General features: G+C 39.2%; 2 protein-coding genes across 2 annotated transcripts in view; one reads left to right on the forward strand and one right to left on the reverse strand.

The window, feature by feature from the left end:
- LOC134800724 (trafficking protein particle complex subunit 12) overlaps window positions 1–26,481 on the forward strand; it is a 165,062-nt gene that overhangs the window by 32,574 nt on the left and 106,007 nt on the right. The gene's annotated exons all lie outside the window — the stretch shown is intronic.
- LOC134800746 (myrosinase 1-like) overlaps window positions 1–26,481 on the reverse strand; it is a 39,712-nt gene that overhangs the window by 12,320 nt on the left and 911 nt on the right. Inside the window, exons 2-8 of the mRNA XM_063773285.1 lie at window positions 26,090–26,193; window positions 25,794–25,941; window positions 25,521–25,687; window positions 25,122–25,248; window positions 24,127–24,257; window positions 11,210–11,298; window positions 10,293–10,440 (exon numbers count right to left, since the gene is read on the reverse strand). Of these exons, the coding sequence (XP_063629355.1) occupies window positions 10,293–10,440; window positions 11,210–11,298; window positions 24,127–24,257; window positions 25,122–25,248; window positions 25,521–25,687; window positions 25,794–25,941; window positions 26,090–26,193 (914 nt within the window). The remainder of the gene's footprint in view (window positions 1–10,292; window positions 10,441–11,209; window positions 11,299–24,126; window positions 24,258–25,121; window positions 25,249–25,520; window positions 25,688–25,793; window positions 25,942–26,089; window positions 26,194–26,481) is intronic.

The raw sequence follows: 26,481 nt of genomic DNA on the forward strand, positions 1-26,481 counted from the left end.
TTTCGTGACCTTGAGATTTTGGTGACCTTGAGGATGGTGGTGTGGTATAAAAGGTAATATAAATTAACAAAAAACGGCACCTATCGACATCTGCTATTACATTTCTCCTTTATTTCATAGCAATTCCACACAAACTTTAATCATGGACATCTCCACAACCATGGGGCTCCGCGCCATGGGGGCTGGACCGGGGGGCATCCCCTTGCACCCTCCACCCCCCCATACCCAACACACCCTCCAAAGCGTGGGTCCATAAAGTAAAGATTAGCCCTTTATTAGAATGAACCCCGGTATAAATATATCATTATCGAAAGAAAAGAAGTTGAAATTTTGCTGCGAAGACTCCCTTGCTATTTTCGATAAATCAAAACAACTGTGAAACGTAAGTATGATATTTCTACTATTAGACATTTACTCACTGGTTTGACCATACTGCTTTTGGAATTTGAAAAATGTTGTCGCTCTAAAAAGATGACCCTGGTCAATTTCTTTCGGAAATACTAGCTTCCTAAATTTGGAAGTGCAACATATTATAAAAATCATAATTATATGATAATGTCAACTAAAAATAAACAGGATTTCTTGCATGGTAATGAAAATTTGTTAATAAATATGTATTTTCTTTACAAAAGGATCCCGCAGTCTTCCGGTAAATTTAATATAATTTGTGGGCCTAACCCTTATTTTTCAGCAACCGAAACCCAATACCTAGTTGTCAGTGAGCGGAGCAAATTTCCATTGATGCCCTCATGGGTTCTTCCGAGCCTTTCAACAGTCCCCTAGTAAGTATAACACCCATGCTACTAAAAAACTACTGTAACATATACATATGTACCTAGAAAAACAAACTTCAAAATTTTTCATCGCTCTCAAAAATAAAATAAAAATTGATTTTATTTTTAACTTGACTGTAAAGACCCTACTTGTACTAAATAATAAACACTTTTAATGAGACTTATGAATAGGTTCTCTTAAATATACCCTACTTTAGCTAACTTTTATACTTTATCAATTTCAGAGTTCCCGGAGAAATGGCATCGCTCCGCAGTAACAATATGCCTGCCTTCAATGTACTTCTATAGACTGTCTCCAGTCATGACAGGTATTTTATTTCATTATATAAATACCAAACTTATCATAAGCTATAAAAACTCTTAACTTATGTCTGACTCTAATATTTCAAAATAATGAGCGAAGAGGTTCCGGATGAAAGATCGGAGATATGAAAACTGCCATTAACCTTACATCCTATTATGATTTTGTTGACTAAGTAACTTAATCTAGCTTATTTGTGACCTCACTTTATGGAAATGTGCCCTGTAAGGCAAAGATTCTCAAACTTTTTTGGATTTTGAAGAATTTAAGTACTGTCTAGTCTACTTTTGTGAAACCTAATATTTCCTATGAGTGTATTTGACAATAAAATAATGACGCGCCCCCTCTAATGAATGACTGTTGATATTTTACTACTATTACTGTACTTATTCAACTCTTTTCTCTGAAGTTTCCTAATACTTGCCTAATTTATTCCAGGCTACCAAGAACCTCTGACTTCAATACTTCAACACTCCTGTTTGATGGCCGTATCTCAAGAATTTGCTGCTAAGGTCGCTCTAGTCTTCAATGGATACAAGAAAGAAATGTTAGGTACTAGCGTGTTAGCTTAACCAATTATTGTATATTATTACTTAATAGCATTCAGAATACTATTGAAAAGTACCGTCAGCAGAACTGTACTGTAATCATAAGTTAACAGGCTACCTTCATACTACAAATATGTCTTTGTATGCACGCTGTTCGTCCGGCTAATTGGCGCGTTGCATTTCTCAATTGATTTTCATGAAATTATTTGAGCGGCTTAAATAATGACAATAAGGTACACAAGGCAGCTCGCAGGAGCTCTTATAGATAATAGTAATAACTATAACCAGTAAACTATACATATCTCAGCGCTGTTCTCGATAAATGTTGTGACTCTTAGGGTTCCGTACTGAAAAATATGTAGATAAACTTTCATACAAATGTGTATGTTCTACTTATGCTCCAATAGTGATTGCAGCATGTACTATTACCCTTTTCTTAACCTAAATATCTATAAATTGGTCTAAAAATAGTCTTAACATACGATTTCCTATTCAAATCCAAGCTCATGCATACATATATGCTCATTTTTCTTATCCTACAGTAGCAAATGTATGATGTTTTCGTACATTAATGAAATTTAAGCTTATTACTGGCATGTGTGGTTGTCATTCGGACCCACACGTGAAGCAAATAAAACCTAACAGAATTATCTGTAATATCTGTTTCTTACTCTTACTCTATGATCGACAGGCCTATCCAGGACCGTACATACATATTATGCAATCTGTAACTTAACTAGTTTATTATAGTGACAGCTTATCAGTAAACAAAGCATGTAACAAAGATGGAACTCCAATGTTATCTATCACACACGAGTACCTAGCTATTTTTTTTTTATGATATAGAAGGCAAACTAACAGACATATACCCGGTGATGAATGATTGCCGTTTCCTCGTAAAGCCAGAGAGGTTGTAAGTGCGTTGCCGGCTTTTAAGACGGGAGCATAAGAAAGTAGTGAAATACGCCCCCTATGCCTTAGTATTCCTGCGTGTAAATGAACAATTACACGCCCCCATAATTTTACAACTAATGTATATATTTGTAATACGCCCCCGGTTCTGTAATATTACAAGTAAGCCTACGTGAAATGAACAATTTCACGCCCCCATGATTTATCGACTAAAGTACATGTTCTTACACAACTAGATATCTTATCTGACCACATCCTAGGCTAACTTAGGTAAACTAATCTTATCTCTAGACTATGGTAACAGCCTCCTAACCCAAATTATAGTAACCCTGCCTACAAATGCTGCCTGGCAAAGGCCGTCTACCACGAATATGAGTTTCCAAGTCATGGACATTATTTGTTAATCTAAGTATGTATTTATCTATACAAGTATGTACTGCGCCGCCTAGTACCAGCAGTACAAGTTTTGCCTAGCCCCAGGCCAAATTGATATGTGAAAGATTGTCTCTGGAATATTTATTTATTTATTACTGGTACCTGCAATGAAGCTAATTTCTTAATAAATGTATGACAGGAGATAAATAAGACTGATTGTTTTCGCTTAAAATAAGCGTTAATAAGTGCTAATGTTATACTACATAGGGTTTAATTTTGTAACTTTATTTTTCAGATATCAAAGACGCAAGAAGATGGATCATTAGTAGTGATGACAAACATCTTAAGCTGAGGAATATGAAAGTAAATCCCTAATTACGGCGCGCAGAGAACGAGTAAAAAAATGTAGTACCAAACTCGTCAAGAGATGGCGCCACCTCCGAGATAGAACGCGCCAACGATGTGTCAACGTAGAATCTTGATATCCGAGATGCAAATTACTAATCGTTTTTAAATGTTAGGAGAAGATTAATGCTTGGTTGGCTGCATAAGTGCATACCCCTGCTGAGGTCTCAGCAGCTACGCACAAGTTATCAGTAATTGTACATAGTTAGTGTTTTAATAAATAAGCCGACTGATATAATTACGTTCTTTTCGTCTGCGGATAGATAACCCTTACTACAGTGGAATAGTAATAATTTTTCTTTGCGTACATAGTAACTATTGAATAATAAACTTAATGTTTCATGACTTTTATATAAGACCTTTCTACGTGTACATAATAACTATTGAATAATAAAATGAATGCTTTATGACTTTTATTTAAACCATAATAAAAACAGAGTCCAAAATCAAGTGTACCCATTCCATTTCACGCCAGCAAAATGTAGCCTGGAAGGCTACTTTTACATACATATACCTTGAAGAACCGTAGTAACCCAGGTAAACTACATCCTGCGTCACGGTTTCACCAAAATGTAACTCCCCCCTTATTTATCTACCTAACCTACCTTAATATAACATCCCCTTTAGATTTACCCTTAAAATATGGCCATGTGATCGTCTAGCTAGTGGTTAGGACCCCTTGAAGTGAACCGCGGTAACCTCAAATTCTTTAATGAGTATCAGCTAAATTTTGGACTCTGACTTTATTTATTATTACCTAGATTTTGAGAACAGATATTTATGGTAATAAATATAATTATTTATGGAAGTAAGAAATAACCTAAAGAAAATTATTCAGAGAAATAGAAAATTATTCAGAATTTATTAGTGCAACGTAAATGATGGTGTAAATTTACTATGATGTATTTAAGTATTACAGCATATATGATGATATAAATATATAAAAATGTTGTTGGTAAAATCCTGCCACACCTATTAAGCTTCCGGGATAACATAGAAGCAGCACTCCTGAGATAAGCTCTTTTACGCCCTAGCATTTCTAGGTTAATTATACTTAACTATCATCTTCTAAACGATGTGTAATTTAATCACACGTGCTACTCCGTATGCCCGATGCAGGTCTGGAAGCTCTTAGTCCGATTTGCAAGTATCAATCGGAACACCTACCCTACCAGTTTAGCCAGACGGGCTATGACCAACACTTCGTAACTTAAGCGCACCTTGATGATGATGAAAAGAAGTGTCAAAGTATCCATCAATCATCATAATTACTTATCTTTTTTATATTCAAAAGCTAGGGATGCTAATCCCTTAATCCCATTCCCCAAAACTGATAATCTAGACAGAATTCCTGGTTTTCTAGATGCATAAACGAAGCACCGAGTTTATTTGTTAACTATTATATTTAATCGAAGCCGAAATTGAGTATTCACTCAATGTATGCTTTGTACTGCTCTTGCCTGACAAAGGTTCCCTAAAGCAAACCGTTCTTCAATCCCAGAATAGTCTGCGTTCCTAAATCCAGATTGATAATTAAGAAATTATGTTGTATGTTGTTGTATGTATTACCTGATTATATTACTCAGTACCTCGTCCCTACACCAGACAACCAGAAATGAAAAATAGAAATAAAATTTTATAGAAACATTAGTTCTTTCCCCATATAAATTAGAAATTAGAAAGATTTAGGCAGTTAAACTCTTTACCTTTTAAACACACATATTTTAGGATTAAGAAACCATATTTTAAAACCCTTAAAGATAAATATATATCAACCATTTCAAATTTATAGACCCTAACTAAAAAAGAACGTTAATAGACATCAAACAAGTGTGTGATTCTACCCTAATCCTACCCTTTGTCCCTAATCTAGTATATTCAAAGCATAGTTCGTTCTTACCATCTACCTAATGCTTTGTAATATACGCAAGTGTAGTCCCTACGAGAGGCTGTAAAGTTCGGCAGGCGAGACCGATAAGGCAACCTACAGGCCAGTGTATTTGACTCCCTCCTTATCGCCCGCGGGCATGGTGGATAAGAATAAGTCGCCCTATTCCGTGTATATAAGTGGATCAGTACCCTAGCACACACACGCACTAATCACGAGGGAAACTCTGCCACAACAAAGACTAAGTGTAATATCAGTCACGACAGAAGTCTGTCCCCGCAACCAGCACTAGCATGAACCGGAGCACCGAAATATATAAATAAATTTAATAGGAGACCTAGTCTCAATTACTGTCGACTTCAGTGGGCCCAGATTACTCCGGATGACGCGCACGTGACGTCCCCACATCCATCTAAACAGCTGGGCCTTGAGACTAGTGAGATAATTCGTCTCTTATGTTGATATAAAAGAGACGCCAAGTCCTCTCAAACTTGGAGCAATAGACTCCTAACCATCCAATCCTTTGGCACCGTTAGGCGGAGTGAATGTTTAGCTGGACAAACTGTCAGTCCAAACAATGATCTGGCTTTTAAAATAGCAAAAATACCCCATAGAAAAACACTAAAATAACTAAGTTATCACTAAATTAAACTAACTCAACAGAAAAGTGAAATTCCCCTAAACACTGTCATCTATATTTAACGTTACGAGAATTTCTTCCCGCAAAACCAAACACAGACACTATTCCTAGCCCCGGCTATGCATTGACATTGTCCCTGCATAACATGACGGCACTTAGAACACACAGCGTAGAGAAAACTTCACAATAACTAAAAACCCACACATGGCAGTAAAGAATCTCCACAACAGTCTAAACTTAGCGTTACGACGATTAAAATCCCCGCAAAACCAAGCACAGACACAAATTCTAAGTTTAAATTCACTAGGATAATTCCAAGTAAAAACAAACAGAAAAAGTCGCGGAGAAACTTCACTTCCCCGCACTACGTTACACCCGAAAACCAGAGTCACTGCTAGCCCGGTCGAAGAATGAATGCCTCTCCCAACGCTCCGCACCGGCCTTTTATACCTTTTACTATGGCGACTGAATGGCGACATAACGGCGACATAACGGCGACTGAGCGGCGACTGAGCGGCGACTGAGCGGCGACTGAGTGGCGACTGAATGGCGACTGAGTGGCGACTGAATGGCGACTGAGTGGCGACTGAGTGGCGACTGAATGGCGACTGAATGGCGACTGAGTGGCGACATAACGGCGACTGAATGGCGACTGAACGGCGACTGAATGGCGACTGAGTGGCGACTGAATGGCGACTGAATGGCGACTGAGTGGCGACTGAATGGCGACATAACGGCGACTGAATGGCGACTGAAAGGCGACTGAATCAAAACAAACATACTGGCGACTGAGTGGCGACTGAGTGGCGACTGAGTGGCGACTGAATGGCGACTGAATGGCGACTGAGTGGCGACTGAGTGGCGACTGAATGGCGACTGAATGGCGACTGAATGGCGACTGAGTGGCGACTGAATGGCGACTGAATGGCGACTGAATCAAAACAAACATACTGGCGACTGAGTGGCGACTGAGTGGCGACTGAATGGCGACTGAGCGGCGACTGAATGGCGACTGAGCGGCGACTGAGTGGCGACTGAGTGGCGACTGAATGGCGACTGAATGGCGACTGAGTGGCGACTGAATGGCGACTGAATGGCGACTGAATCAAAACAAACATACTGGCGACTGAGTGGCGACTGAGTGGCGACTGAATGGCGACTGAGCGGCGACTGAATGGCGACTGAGCGGCGACTGAGTGGCGACTGAGTGGCGACTGAATGGCGACTGAATGGCGACTGAGCGGCGACTGAGTGGCGACTGAGTGGCGACTGAATGGCGACTGAGTGGCGACTGAGTGGCGACTGAATGGCGACTGAATGGCGACTGAGCGGCGACTGAGTGGCGACTGAGTGGCGACTGAATGGCGACTGAGTGGCGACTGAATGGCGACTGAATGGCGACTGAATGGCGACTGAATGGCGACTGAATGGCGACATAACGGCGACTGAATGGCGACTGAAAGGCGACTGAATCAAAACAAACATACTGGCGACTGAGTGGCGACTGAGTGGCGACTGAATGGCGACTGAGCGGCGACTGAATGGCGACTGAGCGGCGACTGAGTGGCGACTGAGTGGCGACTGAATGGCGACATAACGGCGACTGAATGGCGACTGAGTGGCGACTGAATGGCGACTGAATGGCGACTGAGTGGCGACTGAATGGCGACATAACGGCGACTGAATGGCGACTGAAAGGCGACTGAATCAAAACAAACATACTGGCGACTGAGTGGCGACTGAGTGGCGACTGAATGGCGACTGAGCGGCGACTGAATGGCGACTGAGCGGCGACTGAGTGGCGACTGAGTGGCGACTGAATGGCGACATAACGGCGACTGAATGGCGACTGAGTGGCGACTGAGTGGCGACTGAATGGCGACATAATAGCGACATAATAGCGACATAACGGCGACATACTGGCATAAACATTATTCCAAAAGTACCAGGATGCCAGAATTGCAGAAGAGGTCGTTTGCCTCGGGCGGGTAACCGACAACAGGTGTCTTATTGAGACAAACGTATACCAAAAATACCAGGATACCAGAACTGAGGAAGATGTCATTAACCTCGTGGCGTGTAACAAGGTTTGATTCAAGAAGAAAGATCATAAGTTCCAGGTTGTTTACTAAACCATATGTCTTAAATATTAAAGTTCACTATTGCTTACTTCAGAATATAAATCATGTCCTTTTTACTCACGCAGTTTAGAGAAAGACGGAGCTATTTTTAATGACATCTACGCACACATTCATAGGCAATAGTCGAGTAGTCAGTTGGAGTAGACTAAATTATGATAAAAGGGAACGTTCGAAAACTCATCACGTACGAATTTGAAAGCATTATTTTACTTTGAGATATTTTTAGTTTACTTCTGAAAAACATTCCTGTATTGAAGTTTTTTTTATGTTTATTAGTATCTAGTATATTATTTAAGACATCCGGAATTTAGAGAATTAATTATTTTAATATTTTTATTTATCTTATGAATTTTTAGATTTTATGTTTCGAAATTGTACTAGCATCAGCGTAACGGAACGTCGAGCTGTCTTCATCAGTTTTATTGTCAACGTCAATACCAATTTGTTGTTGATTATTTCCTGAGGGTTTATTTTGTTTATTTCTAAGTTAAAATAAAGATTTAAAAAAAAGAAAGTCACGTGATACCTATTATGGATTACCATGGAATTGCTTCAAGTTTCAACTGTTAGAATATTCGATGGAATCATGAATGAAATATGCGACTGAAGAGGTCTTTAGTTTTACAAGGTATTTCCGTTTATTTTCTGTGTTTCAATGAAAAATGTGGTTAATACTAGGCAATAGGCATACGACTAGTCACATCCTACAGAGCAGGGTCCTTACGCTTCATGTGCAGGACTCTTTACTGATGTAAATAAAGCTTCTTTATGCAAGCAGTGGCGTGCACTTCATAAAGGCAAAAAGGCACTGCCTACCCTACTATAATTCCGATGTCTATCCTCTTAAACTACTTAATTTAATTTATACTTGATCGTACTATCAGTAATCGATATAACTTAAAACATTCTAAAAATTAATAAGCGCTCCATCTACCGGTTAAGCTTTGTCATCAAGTCATCATCTATAATAATTCTACGCGACGAAGTTTATACCACGCGGCACTAGCGCCGCTACGTGCCTTGCACGGCAAAGACAGAAAACATTTCCGTCTAAATCTTTCTATGTGTGCCTCTCCGTGAGTCGTCGTTACGCGATTACAGTGTAGTGGGCCTTCCTATAAGTACGAGCACACAATTATACAAGTAACGCACACATTTAGACGCAATAGGCAGTGTCTTTCGTACCAAACCTAAACGAATGACGCCCGAAAGTTTCCGAATAGTTCCGATGTTTACGTGACTATTTTAAAAAGTAGCATTTGCTATGGTAATTTAGTGCAAATACGAGACTATTTTTTTATTCGTTTACAGTATTTGGTTAAGTTTATTTTCATTTTTTATTCGGTCGCCATTGTTTGTTTGTTTTGGTGAGTTTATGAGATAACGTGAAAAAATGGATAATTTTAACTGTGAAAGTTGTGGTGGGTGTGTGTGTGCAAACTATTAAAAATGATGCGTTTTCGAAGCTTTCGTTTAGCCAAAAAAAGAAGTAATTGAAAAGACTTGACAACAAAATGAAAACCATCACGCAATTTTTTTGGTGAGTTAGTAGCTCTCATTTTTTAAGGTTCCGTACCCAAAGGGTAAAACGGGACTCTATTACTAAGACTCTGCTGTCCTTCCGTCTGTCCGTCTGTCATCAGGCTGTATCTCACGAACCGTGATAGCTAGACAGTTGAAATTTTCACAGATGTATTTCTGTTGCCGCTATAACAACAAACACTAAAAACAGAATAAAATAAAGATTTAAGTGGGGCTCCCATACAACAAACGTGATTTTTGACCGAAGTTAAGCAACGTAGGGCGGGGTCAGTACTTGGATGGGTGACCGTTTTTTTTTTGCCTTTTTTTGCATTATGGTACGGAACCCTTCGTGCGCGAGTCCGACTCGCACTTGCCCGGTTTTCTGATATAATTTTGCCTACCCAGTCCCAAATCTCTGTGCACGCCACTGTATGCAAGGTACTTTTAAGCGGGGCGTAAAGCCAGGAAATTAAAAGGGGACAAGGGATATGGCGCGCAACGTAAATACCTTTTATCTTTTTACCTTTTATCTCAATTGCCCTGAAAATATACTTCTGTATAAATTTTTCCTCGTCAGATCCTTTAGCTAGCTATATTAACGATACTGACATACAACTTGGATTTTTTCTATCGACCAAACTTTAACCTTTCAAAATCAAAATATTTTATTTTAAAGAATTTGGTTGGAGTCTATAATCTAGTTTCTGTTATCATTGCATTAGCCCTTGTTACAATATCTAGAATTCTAGACGGCTAATACTTACCCCTAACCAGCTCGATCTCCTCCTGCGTGAAGGGCGGCAGCCTGGAGCGCGGCTCGCCTTCTTCTGCGCTCTTCTGTGCTATGTAGCGCTCCAGCGCCGGCGGCCAGCCCCCCGCCGCCGAGAAGATGGGGTGGCAGTACCGATCGATCTGAAATAGCTATAGTCTGACTAGAGCTCATAAATAACCATCAATACGCGCCGTACAATCCATGGCGCTTACGCGTCTAGCTCGCGAGACGAGATTGATGTTCCGTTTCTATGGTCTGTTGTCAAAACAACATCAACTCATGGCGCATAATGGTTCTCTGTGCCGGTTCTATACGTAGTAATAATAGTTCAATGTAAGTAACCCCACTTGTATTATGCCGCGAACTACTCGGCTGTGCTGCGCACATGATGACAACGTCAAATCAGGGGGATGTAACTACGCAGTTTAGGTACATTAGGCCGGCGCGCCGCCCGGGCCGGCAGGTGTGTGGCAGTGGGCTGCCGCTCGACCGCACGATAGTCGTGTCACGTGGCGCTCGCGCAAAGAAGATTCACCGTTCGTGCGCGGTTATAAGTTTCAATTTTGTTGCAGGCGGCGAGTATAGGTATAATTTTATACCTAAATCTGACTTTTGTGAAGGAGTGAATTTTCTGTACGGTAGTACTATTAGTTATTCTGGGGTCAAATATAGAATTTTATATTTAGCCAATCAAAAATTTTATAGACCATTGACGACTTTTTGAATAGTGGGAAATGGTGTATTGGTGAGTATCTATATTGGAGAAAGGATAGTAATATATGTGTCAGATAAGTGTAAGTCACATGGACCGTTTTCCGAATTCAAAAATATACATATATTTTATGTATTCCGTCGCTGGGGGTTTGCAAATTACCATATTAGGTGCACCTCGAGCGTTGTTCCCCTTACCGAAATGGCTTTAACGAGTTCCGTGAGCTCGGCGTCCTCTTCAGTCTCCGGCTCGAACCACATCATCTGGTTGGTCAGCGACACCTGCCCTGTACAATACATACAGATGTAGTTCATAATTGTTTTCCTTCGTATTTTGTCGGAAACGTTCGTATTTGTCATGCTACTTCAGCCAACCTCAGTACTTTTTGTACCGAGTCTGACTGAAATAGCAAGACACGTTCGTACGTTTCCGTGACAATACGATGGAAAATAATTATGCATTACATCTGTAATAAACCGTCTGCAGTTTCTGTAATAAAGCGAACTCACAAGCTAAGCCCCGGCGCCCACTCTCGGCATGCCGCGACAAAGGATAGTGCTCATTGGATCGTACCAAAGAGAATAGATAGTATAGAGGGGTCCTGTCATAGTAAATTTTGTAGTCACAGTAAATTTACTGCCATCTATCGACACACGCCTAAAACTCAAAATGAAAATGTATAAAATATAAATGATTTTATTATTTTTATATCATTTTGACCCATGTTCATTCACTGATATCTATGTGTTAAAATTGTTAAATATGAAACGGTGTCGTCACTAGGCTAAATGTGTGTGCGCCATCTATCCGAGAATGACTTTTTCTTGATTTCCGAGGCACGTTTTTTCCTTAGACTTTATTCATCTTATACGAAGTTACATATGTCTTTGATCGTACCTAATATGCATAGGCATCCAATGAGTGATAAGAGGGGTATCCACCCTCCGCAACCACCTTCAGGAGTTAGTTGGTGCCCCGCACGCAAGCGGCCCCACAGGGCGCCCTCTCGCATTAAAAAACTTGTTTTGTCCATTTTTGGAATTTCCCGACTTTCAATTTTTTTTCTTATTGATTATATGATCAGTGATCTTATCCCCGATTATTTTCAAGTGTTGGCAAAATATGTTACATAACAAGATACGGTAGAACTGTTATGATATGATAAATAACTTGTCAGATATCACCATCTCAGGGACACGTCAAAACAGATTAGGTACTTAACTTCTTGTCTCTATGTGATAGAGTACCTTGTGCAGCAACAAGGGGGGTAAGTGTGATATTGGAAATGAGGGTGATAAGGCCCCAGCCTGCGGCTGTCGGAATTAAAGCCCCGGGTTTGCAATATTCTTACCCCAGGAGTTACACACAATGTTTTTCAGCACACTTGCGAAGAAAATGGCGTAGCGGTGAACAGAGTCGATGTTGTGCGTGACCTGGGTGTAATTCTAGATTCTAAAATGACAATGAGAAATCACGTTGACTCCATTATTAACAGATCATATCGCAGTTTAGGCTTCGTCATGAGGACCTGTAAACCTTTTCATAGCTTGTCATGTCTAAAAGTCGTATATTACGCATATGTGAGATCCATCCTTGAATATGCATCACCTATCTGGTCAGTTTGTTACGCTGTTCCAAAAACCGCATCGAAAAAATTAAAAAAAAATTTGTAGCTCATTTAAATTTTAAATTTAAGAAACCATCTGCTGGGTACAAAGGTAATTGCCGGGAATATAACCTACTTTCACTTGAAGCTAGGCGCAAATTAGCTGATATGAGTCTACTTTTCGATATAACTAGAAATCGTTTAGACTGCCCTGAATTATTATCTAATTAATTTTTTTTTTAATTTATTTATTTCAAAAAATATACTTATGTTTAGGTATACAAAAGTTTCGCCAAACTGTAAACAGTTTGTTGGCGAATAGTGCGCTCTCAATTATTTTTATAAGTACTTTAGGCGTTATACCTACAGAGTACAGCACAAACTGTTATGTAACTTATGTAGTACTATTCTAAGTTTAACTTAACTCTAAATTTGTTACCATGCAAATATATCCATAATTCAACATGACCGGTTTGTAACACTACGGTCAGCATGCGTACCTACTTCACCTCACGACAACATTGACCCTGAGCCTTATTATTATGATGTTACGTTTTATTATTGTACTAGGCCGTTCTCGTGAGGTGAAATATTCACCCAAGGTTAATGCAATATTGCAATAATACAAATGAACACTAATAAATCTATACATATATACTATGGATTTATATTATCTAAAAATATTGATTTTAATCTTCTTTTAAACATCTGTTTACTCTTACATTGATCGATTGAACTGTTTAGTTGGTTAAGAATCTTAGGTATTAAGTATTTACGAGTTCTTTGGCCGTAATAATTATTAGTATTATATTGTACATATTTTCGTTTTGTGCTTACCCTAAAATTACGTAATGGTTTTCTACATATTTTAAAACTGTCAAGCCCATAGTTTTCTACACATAATAAGTATTCAACTTTTTCATGAACTGGTAATATTTTTAACTTTTTATACAATAACGTGTAGTTTTGTTTGCAATTAAGTTTAGTGTTTTTATCAACTAATATATTTTTAATTATTCTAATTTGGATGTTACATATTTTATCTAGGTAAGTTTTAAAAGTTCGCCCATATGCGTTTAAACCATAACAAATTATTGACTCGGCTAACGAATGATATAAGGTGTGCAATATTTTCCTGTTTACAATATTATTTAAGCTAAACAATTTTGCCATTACTGCTCGAAGTTTAATGCATACTATATCTATGTGGACGCCCCAGTTGAACTTGGTATCTATAGTTAGACCTAAATATTTATACTTATCTACGAATTCAATACTAGAACATTTACAGTCGACTTGGTTCTTATGTAAGCAATTATATGTGACGTTCCACGGGAAAAGGTACCTTATGAGGGTTTCTAGTTTCGGAGATATGAAATGTTTTGTAAAGAGGTGAAAAAATGCTCAATTTTTATTTATTGTGTGATCTGAAACCTTAATGCGTAACGTTTGTTTACCTGTTTTTATTTTTGTTATAAGTTAGTTATAAGCCTAGTAATGTCGTCTCAGAGTTTAGTAGAAAAGGTACCTTATGGAAAAAAGATTGAAAATTCCCAAAAAAACTAGTCAATACGGGAAAAGAAGTTTGGTAGAGAACTGTATTAGCATTCTGCAAAACTAATTTGATAATTTCAGTTCTGGTTGGGGCGCCTCGCAAATATTATAACCGTACATAGACCGACATCACAAATCCAAGTAGCCTGCTATTATACCAAAGTTACTCTCGTCAAGTATTTCTTAACTAGAATAATCTTCATTTGGTTTGGTCGCATGCAGTAAATCAGCCATTGGTTTGCTGAAAAATGCCAATACCCGACGCATTACCTTATGGAATATCTGAGGTCATTGAACCTCAATGCCGCTTATCTTCAATAGCAACCGAAATATATTATTGATAAGAAATAGACGATTTATACCATCTTAACCCCAAAATATTATTAGTTTATCCTAACTGTTCCATCATCATCATGCCTCATCATGTAACTTAATCACAAGGTACCTTTTCATTACATACAAATTATTGGTCTTTTTTAAGATTATTATGACGAAGAACTAATTAAATTTGGGGCAGTTTAATGTAAATTAATATTTTCTATTCATAAAAGATAAACTGTAATATGATTGATATTTTGTAGTGATGTATTATTAGATTTATTTCCATAAGGTACCTTTTCGTAAATGTATGGAGCAAATACTGTTATTGTTATGTAAGTTTAAAGTGGCATAAGGGGTTAAATATAGTATTTAGTTGGGGTTTTAGGATTTATTTCATTTGAATGACAGAATTTCTTTCATATGTGCTCAGAAAAATTGATTGTGTGTCACATTAAAAGTAAAAATATTCAATTTTGTGATTTTATATGAAAAAGTCAGAAAATACATTTTCACCTCTAAATCGGTATTGTTTTTTGCTTAAACTGTCTGTCAGTGTCGTTTTCTAATAGATAGAATTTAAATCTTGAGAGCTCATTGCAAGCAATCGTGAAAATGAAATAAAACTTTATTTTCAAGAGATTGGCTAGTATACACATAAATCAGTCGATATCAAAAGTTTCTATTTGCATTACAGAACAAGTCGCAATATTTTTTTAATCTCACATATATAAGGTATTATTATTTGTAGTCAACTATGTAACTAACTTCAGGAACATAGTTTTTTAGGCGGCTAAACTTAAAACTTCTCTATCGTAAAGTTGCTAATTTCACAACATTATTTTCAAAAAATCATATCTCTGTAACTACGCAACCTAGAAGGTTGATCTTTTGTGTTATCGATAGCTTATTTATTGTAGATTACTGGGGTATGCATAACTCCATACCCGCCATAAGGTACCTTTGACCGTGGGACGTCACATATGTATGACCTATTATATTAATATTATCGCTCGGGGCCCGTAGATAAGGTGACTTAATTAACATGCATTTTGTTTTATCTATGTTTAGAATGATGCCATTGTCATGAGACCACTTAATTATGTTTGTAAAATCATTCTGGATACATTTTTCGACATTTTTTATGTCCTTGTCTGCGTACATTATGCATGTGTCGTCTGCATACATATAGGTTGAACAGTTCTGAACCACGTTACTCATGCTGTTCACATGCATAATGTAGCCTACAGGACCATAAATGGAACCAGTCGGCACGCCGTAGATCACGCTGGCCTCCTCCCCGCTCTCTCCGTCGATCACAGTGGTTAGGGTTCTGTTAGTTAGGTAGTTTCTAAACCACTCGAGCACCGGACCACGGACCCCACACTCCTGCATGGCAACAATGAGCTGTCCGTGGTCCAGGGTATCGAATGCTTTTTTGAAGTCTATATACAAGGTGACAACGTACTTTCTATTATTTAAGTGCTCATTAACCTCATCTGTGAACTCGGCTAAAGCGGTTGCGGTGCTGCGCGCGCGTCTAAACCCGTGCTGAGTATCAGATATTATGTTATTATTTTCTAAATACGTACTTATTTGTGACACAATAACTTTTTCGACTATTTTATTAATAACTGATAGTATAGCTATGGGTCTATAATTTGTGTAGTCTAAGTGATTTCCCTGTTTATATATAGGTCGAATTATCGATTTTTTTAACAAGTCTGGGTAGGTACCTGAAGAGGCGCAGGCGTTTACAAACTTTGCCAAAATAGGGCTTATATTCGTTTTTATAATTTTTAAGTCTTTACTCCTTATACCGTCTAGACCCGGCGATTTCCTATTACTTAATTTATCTATAATTTTTTCTATGTCAATATGTGATATTTTTTGATAACGGAATGACACATCGCTCGCATTAACATAATTCTCGCGAATAAGAAATTTTTCTGTACATTTATGTTTAATATTTTGAATTTCTGAGGTAAACGTTTTGGCAAAGTTAGTACACACCTCCTCTATAGATGTATTTTTACCTAAATATTTCTTAATAACCTCGTCTAAGTTTGGTTTTACATTTCCTAGCCAGCTATTGATTGTAGCCCACAATTTTCTCAAATCATTCTCGCAATTCTTAATTTCATTTAGTTTATAGGTTTGTTTTGCTGAATATATACATTTATTAGTTAAATTTCTAAACCTGGTATAATTTAATCTAAGCATTATATTTTTAGGACTAGATTTCCATTTTCGAAACAACTCATCTTTACGTACTAGCATGTTTTTTAAATTACTAGTTATCCAAGGTTGTGCTATTCTATTACCAGTATACGATTTAATTACTTTAGATTTATTATACACTCGGGTGCAAAGAAATCGGACCACCCCAGCATTTTTATCATTTTTTCAATTTCTGTAAAAACTGTATGTGCTACTGTGACATATTATATACCTAATGAAAGGTTGGCTTTTCCTCTATAAATTGATGTGCTTTTCACAGGTTTACTTCCAATATTTTCAGGCTTTCAGGGCTAAGAACTTTGTCACCCTAAAAATGCATACTGGAGTGAAACTTATGCATAATGGGAAAACTGCGATTCTAAAGATATCAAGTAAAAATTAAAACAATTTTCAGCATTTTAATACCGTATATTGCCTCCTCTAGCCCTACGACATGCAGTCATTCGGTTTTTCATTGATCTTATGAATTTTTTTACAGTGTCTTGAGGGATGCCCGCCCATTCTTCTTCGATCGCAGTCTTTAGCTCCAGTAAGGATTCAGGGGCGGGATTTCTGGCCCGGATTCTTCTTTTCAGCTCGTCCCAAATGTGCTCGATCGGGTTTAGGTCAGGACTGCGGGCTGGCCACTCCATGACTCTGATGCCGACCTCCTCCAAGTACTCCTTAGTGATCCGGGCTGTATGCGGCCGAGCGTTATCTTGCATGAGGATGAACTCATCGCCGATATAACCCGCAAATGGGACCACATGATCAGCCAGGATTTCCTCCACGTACCGACGTGCAGTCAAACTGCCTGAATTCGGTCTGGTACCTGGCCCTGTGATGAACACAATGTCCGTCTTCGCTTCCAAAGAAATACCAGCCCAGACCATGATTGACCCCCCACCCAGTGGCGTAGCTAGGGGGGGGCGGCGGGGGCGGCCCGCCCCGGGTGTCACCCATTTGGGGGGTGACACCCGACCGTGAACATCAGTAGTGCCATCTATAAAAATTCGTAAAACTGTGGCAGATTGCACAACCGCCATCAAGGAAATAATATACAACATGCCGATGAGGAACCCGAGAGATATTGACAGAATATTCCTGATCATATTTAAAGACTAAAATATCCTATAAACTGTTTTGGAATTCGTCTAGTTTCATAGTCCAGTACCACCAGCAAATTGCAGAACATTCCCAAAAAGCGGAAACGTTCTCGAGAATGTTCTCAGAACATTCCTGCAACATGCAAATGATTGTACGGCCATCTTGGACTTTTTCCAAAATAATTTTTTTGTCATAGGAATCTAGAGGCCTCTATCTCCCGCCATGTCAAATCTCAGCGCGCTCGGACCAACTTAAAAAAATTAAAAAAAAAATGAATATGACATTTGGTCGAGCACCCCCCACCTATCACGCACCGTTTAAAAGTTGCCATACAAAATAATAGTGGCCAGTTTTCCCACAATTGTAGCATTTTTACAAAAAAAAAATTTTTCATGGGTATTTAGGGGACCCCGAGATTCCGTGACCAAAATTTCAGCGCGCTAGGACAAACTTGAAAAAATAAAAAAAAACGTCGGCCATATTGAAAAAAACATGGCGGCGTCAAAAACTGCCAGGGTCCCTCTATGACATTTGGTCGAGCACCCCCCCACCTAGGTCTGACCGTTTGGCCGGGCCGTCATACATTTTTCTGACCGGAAGCGGTAGACCAAAAGTCGGAATTTTCTGGGGGTAAGGATACTACACCTAAACTATCGTGAATATTCATGGTATAAACTACGATAAATAATTCTCGTTCTCGAGAACATTCTCAGAAGTTACCAAGAAATTCACATGTGGAAAGTTTCGCAACTTTGGAAAGTTTTTTTTAAATTATGTGATTATTTCTGTAATTGACAAAAAAAAGTTAAAATTATTTTTGGGTGACGGTTTTACAAATTATAGCATTTACATTTTATGTACAAAAAATCGAAAAACGAGAAATTCTCATGTGGAAAGTTTCGCAACTTTGGAAAGTTTTTTTTTTAATTATGTGATTATTTCTGTAATTGATAAAAAAAAGTTAAAATAGTTTTTGGGTGACAGTTTTACAAATTTACATACATTTACATTTTATGTACAAAAAATCGAAAAAACATTTTATTTTGGTGAAATTGACGTAAACTCTTTTATAGTATATTTTCCTTATTTTGGCCTCAGAAATGCATGGTTAAAATCTCTCGGGGTTCCTGGTATGTAACAATAATAATATATGTTGGCGCCTCGTAGGTTTTTTTATTCAGAAAGTTTTTTTTTATTATGTGATTATTTCTGTAATTGAGAAGCTATGTCACTGTTTCTAATTGGGTGACTCTGGACTATTTGAAATTCATTGTGAAATGGGATTTTACAGAATCTCTTTCAAATCGCGCACTTGTCAACATTTTTTTTTTATTAACGTAAATTATTTGTATATCTTTCACGGGACAATGATGACTCGGACCTTTGGGAGGCGTGCGCGGAGCCCAAGCCAACATGTAGATGCCCTTATAACACTTATGAAATGTGGGTTACACCGAGTGGATGCTGTCCTTGCCCGTGTCATAGAACGCGCGCAGAGGCAACACCCGCCAGGGTGTAGACTATTGAGAGTTCATGGAATCTAAAATGAAAGCGATGGAGTAAATTGTGAGCTATGGAATATTAAACGTAATTTTATAATTGTAAAATATTAAACATATTTTACAATTTTGATTGAATTTTGGGGTGACACCCACAATTTCCGCCCCGGGTGCCACCCATGCTAGCTACGCCACTGCCCCCACCATAAGCAACACGTTCCTCGATGCAGCATTGAGAGAACCGCTCCCCAGGTCTTCGGTAGACTCGTACCCGTCCGTCATTGCCAGACAAAGTTATCCTGCACTCGTCGGAAAAAAGTACGGAACTCCATTGCTGAAGGGTCCATTCTTCATGTTCGCGAGCGAAGACGCGTCGTTGTCCACGATGTATTGGGGTGAGTTTTGGGCCATTTGCAGCTCTGTGAGCTGTCAATTCCTTCTCCTTCAGTCGTCTTCTAACTGTCCATCGGCTGATAGACACATTCCTGGTCTCTAGGAGCTTCTGCTGAAGCTGAACGGCATTCAGTCGACGATTTCGTAGCGAGGTAAGAACGATGAAACGGTCATCTCTCTCAGAAGTGATGCGAGTTCTGCCAGTTCCGGGTCTTCTGGATAACGTCTGATCTACGCGGAATCTCTGGAAGACACGTTGAACCGATGACTTCGATAGGTTGAGTTGTCGAGCCACTGCACGTTGACTAAGCCCTCCCTGCAATAGGGCAACTGCTTGGCCAGCTTCAGTCGAGGTAGTATCCATTTTTCTCCAGTTTTTCCAGGTTCAGGCGATGAGAGTAGTGTTCAGGAAGACGTACCAATCACGAATGATGCATAAACAATGATAATGACTGTTTTTATACCTAATGATAAGTGGTCAATTAGTGCATGCGCTAATGAGGCAGTTGGAGGGGGGTGATTTCCAGGCCCATATTTTGCACAATATCCATCCCCACTCCTGAATATTGATGTCATTTGATAGGGCAGAAAATTATCTACCACGTGGTATTTAAATTATCATGATCGAGGTTACAGTTTTTACACAAATTGAAAAAATGTTGAAAATGTGGTCCGATTTCTTTGCACCCGAGTGTATATTGTGTTAAAAATGCAATAAATTCTTTCATACATTACTTTCGGGCATTGAATATTGAACACTTCAGACCAATTTATTTTTTGTAACTCTGTTTCGACTAAGCTATTATTAAGTACACACACTTGACGCATATTATGTCCTATTCCGTTTCTATTTCTCCCTCCGCGTATATCGGTTGCAGTACTGGTAGCTAGGTTGACGCCGACGAGATAGTGGTCCGACACCTTGCACGTGAGCATGTGTGCGCCAGCCGCCCGCAGGTCCCCGGCCGCGCGCACCCACACATGGTCGAGGCACGACGTCACAAGCTGCCCATCCAGTATCTCCTCTCGCGTGCATTCGTTGATAACGCAGTCTAGGCCGCGACCACACAGGCTGTTTTTGTAGTTCTCGGTGATGCTGTCACTTAACGATATGTTTATATTTATGTCTCCTATAATAATGATGTTGTCCGCACGTGAAGTTTTCTTTAATATACGATCAAGCTCCTGTATAAAATAATTCTTATTAGTACACGGTGGTCTATATATTGCAAATATATGAAGCGGGTTCTGGTAGTTCTTAATTACTATATGGACTATTTCGGACGCACATCCAGAAGTGTTTAATTTTTCTGCCACTAATTCCGTCTTCGTGTATATTAATAAACCTCCGCCTCTTCTATCCTCTCGTGTTCTCTTGTATATATTATATCCTTCCAAAGTGTATAAAAAAAGTTCTTCTCTTTTAACGTTAATCTCACTCAATATTATGATATCAATTACATTATTACATGTGTTAAGCATACATTGAAATTCGTCAAAGTTTTTCCTCAAAGATCTTATGTTTAGGTGGATTATTTTTAGTTCATTCTTTGTATTATTTATGTATGTACTCCAACTATGAATATCTTCAAATTTTCTGTATTTAGTTGTAGTATCATTTATATTATTTAATATATCGTTGAATTTAGGGCCTTATGGAAATCATGTAGTGTGTTAGCGCCCACTCACGTGTGGATTTCTTATCTTACTCACTAGATTTTTGTCCGGATAATAGTTTTCCTATATCTGTATCGGATTTAATATGTTGTATCTTCGCTTTTTCGTCTTTTTTGACTAATACTCTGTTATTTTGCACCCAGATGAACTTATATGTCCCTTTCAAAGAGGTTTTAGTATTCCAGAAAAGATTACGCATTTGTCTCGTGAGGTTTTCGTTTATATAAACGATTTGCTCGTCCTCGACGGCCAGTAGGTCTTTGTTGGTATGCCTAGTCTTCCTCTGCATGAGCCATTCATTTTTAGCATGCATGGATGCCAGCGATACCACAATCGGGCGCGGGCGCGGCTTACCGCCGGCCTCGGCCGTTTTTTCTCGCCCGACCCTCTTTGCATTTTCAATTTCGTTTGGATTTAAATTCATTTTCTCGGCAATTTTCATGACTGTCTTTTTTGTATCCTCTCTTTCCTGTTGGTATAAGCCTATAATCTCAATTTCTCTCTCAATTTCCTTAGCTTCTAGCTGTGTAATTCGCTCTTCTAGGGTTTCATTCACTTTCTGCAGGTAGGTATTTTTATTCTCCAACGCCGCGATCTTCTTCTGTGCAGTCTCTCTAAATTCTGACATTTCTTGATACTGTTCTGAATAGAAATCAACGGTGTCCTTAAGTTCCTCCAGTTGGCTTTTGATGGTACATAAAGTTTCTAGTTTTTTATTCACCTCACTGAGAACCGATTCCACCGTAGCCTTATTCACATCGATCACCAGCTTGGGAGGTTGGTGTTGGGGACTATTTTCTCCTCGAGCACAGTTATCACAAATTTCGCTGCTAATAAACTGGTTCAGGTCCGTCACACATTTTTTATGGTAGAAACCACCACACCGTCCTTTGCACTGGAGTACATCGTCCTTTCTTGCTGACACAAAAAGTTTGCACTGTTTGCACTGCACCATTTTTATTTTACACTTTACTAACGTAATTCGAGTAAATTATAACACTATCGCATCCACACGTCCGCACGCTGAGCGCATTCGCGCGGTCTTGATCTGGTCTAACGTTTCGAGTTCCAAGACGTCGAACTCGACATACAACTCTATTTCATGTTCCCTTCCACTCCACTAACTATGGTTCTAACGCCGTGTTATCACGGATCCCTCACTTGTATAACACTGAATTCTGCACTGCCGATCCTTTTGTAGGTTCTAAAAATAAATTCAAAAAATATATATATTCCATTTTGTTCAAAGAAAATTAATATAAAATCAGTTTCTGTTTTTATTACTATTGTGTTTCTACATTTAACCATGGTATAATAATATACTCCGCCTGGTACTCCATTCCCGTCTTTTCTAGGTCACCTAACTGACACGGGCTTACGTCATCGTGCGACAGCGCTATATGATAATATGCGATAGCGCTATATATAGCGGCCATGTTGTTGTGACGTAGGCCCGTGTCACTCTGGGAATAGAAGACCATGTTTTATTAGACTATGCATTTAACTTCAGTACTGGTACTAATTGCTCCTTAAATAAATACATACATTTTATTACAACATCTCTTTATATCATAAGATCATAATTTTTTCAAGCTATGTGTTCCTGGTTGCCAGGGAAATGCAGTTAGTTGTACGTTCAGGTAGGTGTACTTTTTAGATTCTAACTCCTATAATAATTCTGTGAACAATAAACTTTCAGTTTGAATAACTACTACATTATGATGTTTATCTTGATATTCTTGTGAACGTCTGCTGGTGTCTGATTTTCAACTAATGCAATGTCATGGTTTTGTTTTGTATTAGAAGTAGGTTTTTTTAACTAGATTACTTATACATTTTACAACCGGTTTATACATTTTACAACCGGTTTATACATTTTATAGTATTTCTAGCGTATCGAGCATTTGTGTGTATTGTACATTCTCATTGTTTTCTTATCTTTGTTATTTTTAATCGTTATATAATGTAACTCAATGGATGACTGTTATTGGCCTTATTTTTATGTAAGCATTAATATGTCTTAGTTATATTTACGGCTGTTGTTATCCTGAATACCAATAAATAAAATAAATAAATAAAAAATAAAAACAAATTTTAAGCGAAATAATTCTTAAATACGTTGACATTTCTAACATTCGTCCGCCAAATTGTCATTCTTTGACAGGTTAGACAATTTAGACATCAAAGGCAGAGACTCATTCGGCATAAAGCCACGATTGAAAATTGTGTAAGTACCTAAAAATATTTGAAACGGCTATTAAATTACACATTAAATATTTTAAAACATAATCAAAAATATTAAATTATAAACGTCAGCATCAGGAGCCTACTGATTGTGATATATAATATGTACTATACATACATAACAGTGTTAAAACAAGTGAGTCTAAACCGTAAAATTATTCAATAACAGTGTTATGTCAGATAAGAATGTGCAAGCGATATCTTTGAGAAATTGATCCGGGTCTAGTCTAGGTCTGTCTGAGGTCTCTCGCCTTCCAATTTTCCAAGCAGGATCACTTTATCTACGCTTGATACCTATACAGTTAAGGTACTGTGGCTACATACCTTGATATTGAGGCTTGTACTCCGCCTCGTACAGCTTGTAGGCATTCGCGTGCGCGAGCAGGATGTGCTTGTTGCACAGATACGACCCGCGCCCTTCCGACTCCAGCCCTGAAGCTATGTGTCCGGTGTACCTGGACAATATATCATATTCTAGGGTACTGTGGCTACGTACCTTGATATTGAGGCTTGTACTCCGCCTCGTACAGCCTGTAGGCCTTCGCGTGCGCGAGCAGGATGTGCTTGGTGCACAGATACGACCCGCGCCCTTCCGACTCCAGCCCTGGAGCTATGTGTCCGGTGTACCTGGACAATATATAAAATAGTCTGTGTTGGCGCAACATAACATAAGTACTCGTACGAAGACCGGACACATGACGTCACACACATACGTCACGGCTCCCCGTTCCGCGTACCTACATTAGACTGCACCTTACAGCCGAAGCGGCTACACATATTTTTATATAGATTCCCAAAAAACCTAACGTTATACCTGTAATTAGTTATATTAAGTTAATAATAAATCAAGAATATAGTACTATCCTGGAGTTTCTTCATTATATCCCACAAGAGCTTAAATTGAGGAGTACATCGAACAGTCTGGTTTTTTTACAAGCTTTTTGTTTAACTTCTTGCCCTGTTAGTAAGTTTGTTATGGGTAATCTTGGAAGCTAAATTTGACCTATTTCCCGATTTCCGAGAAGGTTTCAATAACTGGCCAGCCTTCAATAATAACTAGCCGCCTTATACTAAAATGAATTCTGTTTATAGGTGAATAGAATTCATTTTTAGTTTAGGGTGGCCAATTACTAACAGTGGCCAGTTACTGACGAATTACCCTATTAGCTTCCGCATATAAAGTTTCCGTTTAGAGAAGGGATTATTACTCAATGTTTCGTCCGCACAGTGGCGCCCTCATTAGAGAGATTGTGTTTTCAAATAAACCAAATGATATTAATGTTGTAGTACTACGTAGGTACTGATTCCCCAACTTTTGGTCCTTGTCACATAGTTTTATTTTGTGCTTCATCACCTAAACGGCTACCATTTGCCGTTTAGGTGATGAAGTCAAGAGTAGAACTATAAAACTATATCACATAGATCAAAAAATGGGGGATGAATAGGACCAAAAACAGGTCCAGCCGGGATATACTGTCAAACCTGACATACCCAATGTCGCAGACGACGGTAGGCTCGTTGATGGTGACCCATGTCTTGACGCGGTCTCCGTACAGGTCAAAGACCACACGGGCGTAGTCCGCGAACCAGTCCGAGATCAGCGGGTTCGTCCAGCCCCCTGGAAGCCATGCTCGTTTTAGAACCACAGACTACACAGACACGGCATTTTGAAGCGTGTACAAAGGGATTTTAAGAATTTTGATTACCTACATCACAAAAAACGTATGTCTTCCACGTTTTATGTGATTATATCAATTGAGACCTAGTATTAGACAAAAGACGTTCGTTGGAAATTGACCCCAAGGATCTCCATCCCATGAGCCGTGGCAAAAATGCCGGGATAACGCGAGGAAGATGATGAAGACCCGAAAACGTTTTGTTAGCTGTTACCCAAGTCCTGGAGCGTCTGCGGCAGGTCCCAGTGGTAGAGCGTGACGACGGGCTCGATGCCTCTCTCGAGCAGCGCGTCGATCAGGTCCCCGTAGTACCGCGCGCCGTCCTCGCTCACGCGGTTCGCGAACCCGGTCGGCAGCACGCGCGGCCACGATATCGAGAATCTGACGATGTTACACAAATATCACACAAACAAATTAGGTTACTTTTATAGGTTCTTCAAGGAAGAAGGTGGTATCTTGATGGTGACTGTAGGAGTCATGTATCTACCTGTAGAAGTCCACATTAAGGTCCTCGAGCAGCTGAATATCCTCCCTCCAGTTGTTGTAGGAGTCGCAGGCCACGTCGCCGTTGCTCCGGTCGCTGATGGCCTCCGGTCTGGAGTGCACGAAGCGGTCCCAGATGCTCTCGCCCTTGTCTGATCGAGCATTCAATATTTATAAACGTAAATTACATCGGCTAACATGAGGAAAAAACTCAAACTTTTCGTCAAATTATACTTTGCCACACTCGTGGATAAAATGCAAACTGCGCATCAGTGTTTGAAGAATAAAGAAATCATTTACCGCTGGCGTTCCAGGCCCCCTCGATCTGGTAGGAGGCGGTGGCGGTGCCGAACTTGAACCCGTCGGGGAAGCGCCGCTCCGCCGCCGCGACACACAGCACCGCACTGTACCACAGAATAAATAATAGTACTAGGTACAGAAGACTCACTCTCTAACAAAACGCGTCTGTCACGATCAGGACAGATATGGCCGCTAGGTGGCGACAGCGCCACGCGCGGCTTATGGCTAGCCACCAAAATTGGTGTGGAACGGATGTACTTTCAGTTACCAAGTTAGGTACTATTTGGTACTATATTGTCATGGTGAGACCTTTAATATATAACAGCTTGGCAATGTCAGATTAGTCCCATTTTTGTCAAAATTCAGTTCTGATGAGGAAATCCATGAGGATT

Source organism: Cydia splendana, chromosome 20 (genome assembly GCF_910591565.1).
Source record: "Cydia splendana chromosome 20, ilCydSple1.2, whole genome shotgun sequence".
Lineage (NCBI taxonomy): Eukaryota > Metazoa > Arthropoda > Insecta > Lepidoptera > Tortricidae > Cydia > Cydia splendana.